At 35.7% G+C, this 2,541-nt stretch overlaps 1 protein-coding gene across 1 annotated transcript; it reads right to left on the minus strand.

The window, feature by feature from the left end:
* Positions 1 to 242: 242 nt before the first annotated feature.
* On the minus strand, positions 243 to 1,041 carry LOC125371152. Its single transcript, XM_048379612.1, has 2 exons — positions 776 to 1,041; positions 243 to 539 (listed from the first exon to the last, which is right to left on the minus strand). Exons 1-2 carry the CDS (start codon positions 939 to 941, stop codon positions 349 to 351), a joined length of 357 nt encoding a protein of 118 aa, XP_048235569.1. The 5' UTR covers positions 942 to 1,041; the 3' UTR covers positions 243 to 348.
* Positions 1,042 to 2,541: the final 1,500 nt, after the last annotated feature.

Consider the following 2,541-nt stretch of genomic DNA (forward strand, 5'->3'; position numbering starts at 1 on the left):
GAAGAATACCATTTTGAGTCATGTAAGTTTGAAAAGAGTGGGATAAGTATTCTTTTGCATTGTCACTTCTTAAGTTAAGCACAGAAAGATTAAATTATGTTTTAATTTCAGCACAAAAATTAGAAAAATGTAAAAATAACTCAGAACGATTTTTCATTAAATAAAACCAAGTAACACGAGAATAATCATCTACAAAAGTGACAAAATAACGAAATCCAGTTTTAGACACTACAAAACAAGGACCCCAAATATCAGAATGAACTAACTCAAAAGGACTACTAGCCCGTTTATTGACTCTTGGACTTGAAAACACACGATGATGTTTGGCAAACTGACAAGACTCACAATTTAAAGTAGATATACTAGAAAACTGAGGATATAACTGTTTAAGTAGCGGAAGTGATGGATGATCCAATCGACAGTGAATATCGAACAGACTGAGGGCACCGGAACATGCAATGGGTTTAGACACCTGAGTATCCAATATGTATAGTCCTCCTGACTCATGTCCTCTACCAAGTCTTCTTCGTCATAAGATCCTGAAAAAGACAATAGTCAGGAAAAAATGAGACACAACAATTTAATGCTCGAGTAAGTTTGCTAACAGAGATTAAGTTGAAGGAAAATTGTGGAAGATGTAAGATAGATGATAAAGAAAGGGATGAAGTTACATTAATAGTGCCTGAGCCAATAACACGTAAGGGCGATCCATTTGCTAAACTAACAGTGCTAGAAGAGGAATGTGGTTGAAAAGAGGAAAATAGATTGGGGTTACCTGTCATATGATCTGTAGCACCAGAATCAATGACCCATTTTGATGAAGAGGAAAGAAGACATTGACTTGGATTACCTGAGTCGGCAATAGCAGTGATAGGCTGCGAGGGAGACCTTAATGTCTTTTGATATTGAGAGAATTTATCATATTCATCGGCAGAAACCATGATTGTCTTATCAGTTGGTTGAGGAGAAAGAGTTGTAGTAGCTGCAATATGCGCAGACGGATTCCTTTGAAGCCTATTTTGCAATTTCTTGCAAGTTCGTTTTGTGTGTTCGGGCTCATGACAATAGTAGCAGATAACTCCCCCTTGTTCTGGAACCCGATTACTTGAACTTCCCCCTTTATTATGTTCCTACTGAATTGCCCAGAATCAGTATTTCGACTGATGAGGGCATTAGTCCGCTGAGATGGAGCAACTAATGGGGTTGATTCATTGCGGACAATCCTACTAAAAGTCTCCTGCAACATTGGAATTTGGGGACTGGAAAGAATTTGAGATTTTACCGACTCAAATTCAGGACGAAGACCAGCAAGAAAACTCATTACAACTATTTGTTCTCGTTGAGCCTGTTGGACTGTCACATCAGGACTAAAGGGCAATAAAACATTAAACTCCTCATAAGTACGCTTAAAGTTCATAAAATAAGCAATGAGAGATTGATCTTGCTGTTCAGTACGATGAAAGCTCCGGCACACATCATAAATATGAGAGATATTGCCTTTACCCGAATACATAAAATCCAGATAATCTATTAATTCCTTAACATACTCACAGTGATCAATGAGAGGAAGTATTTCACCTTCAATTGAGTTCCTTAGCTGTAAGAATATGCGGGCATCATCTGTTAACCAAGTTTCCTTGGTATTGTCATCCGGAGGATTATCTGTCAGGTGATAAGCATTGTTGATGCTTCGTAAATACACACGTACAGTCTTGCTCCATCCACGAAAATTGGAACAATTTAATTTTTGATCCGTAATTTTCGTCATTGCCGGAATGATATCAGTAGTGACAGAAACTGATTTGGTACCACTCATGATTACAACAGTAGGCAGCAGAGAACAAAATGGATAATTGCAGTGTCCAAATAACAAAGACACAGGCAACAAAGAAAGAAACACCACAAGAATCTCACAATCGCTTTGCTCACTAGGCGGGAAAATTATTTTAACAAATGATTGCTCACTTGGGGCGGTCAAGCAAAGGAGGATCGGGATAATCATATTAGGCTCCGATACCATGTAAAAGTAGAAAATAAATATGAAATTGTTGTGTTATCTATTGATCATGGAAGTATATATATATATATATATATATATATATATATATATATATATATATATATATATATATATATATATATAATTGGAGAAGTTTTTATTCTAGAATATTCTAATCTCCGGAATTATCTCTAATTAGTAATACTCTATTATTTTAGAATATTCTAATCTCTATAATTATCTTTAATTAATTATACTCTATCTTCTATTAATTACTCCATATTCTATAATATTCTAGATTATTCTATAACAATAGTTAAAAAGCCTTTTTCTAGGGTTGGGTCAACCAGTCCCACTTTATTAACTTGAGATTTAATGGCCCCCGTTTTACCTGGATAAATAAGCAGAGTGATCCTTGGAATATTGCTCAAAGAATTGATAGAGCTTTCACTAAATCTGCATAGTGCCTCCTGTTCCAAAAGGCAGTGTGTTGCATGAAGACTTTATAGGCTTTGATCACAGACTTATGATCTTGCTATTTG

This window comes from Ricinus communis, chromosome 9 (genome assembly GCF_019578655.1).
Source record: "Ricinus communis isolate WT05 ecotype wild-type chromosome 9, ASM1957865v1, whole genome shotgun sequence".
Lineage (NCBI taxonomy): Eukaryota > Viridiplantae > Streptophyta > Magnoliopsida > Malpighiales > Euphorbiaceae > Ricinus > Ricinus communis.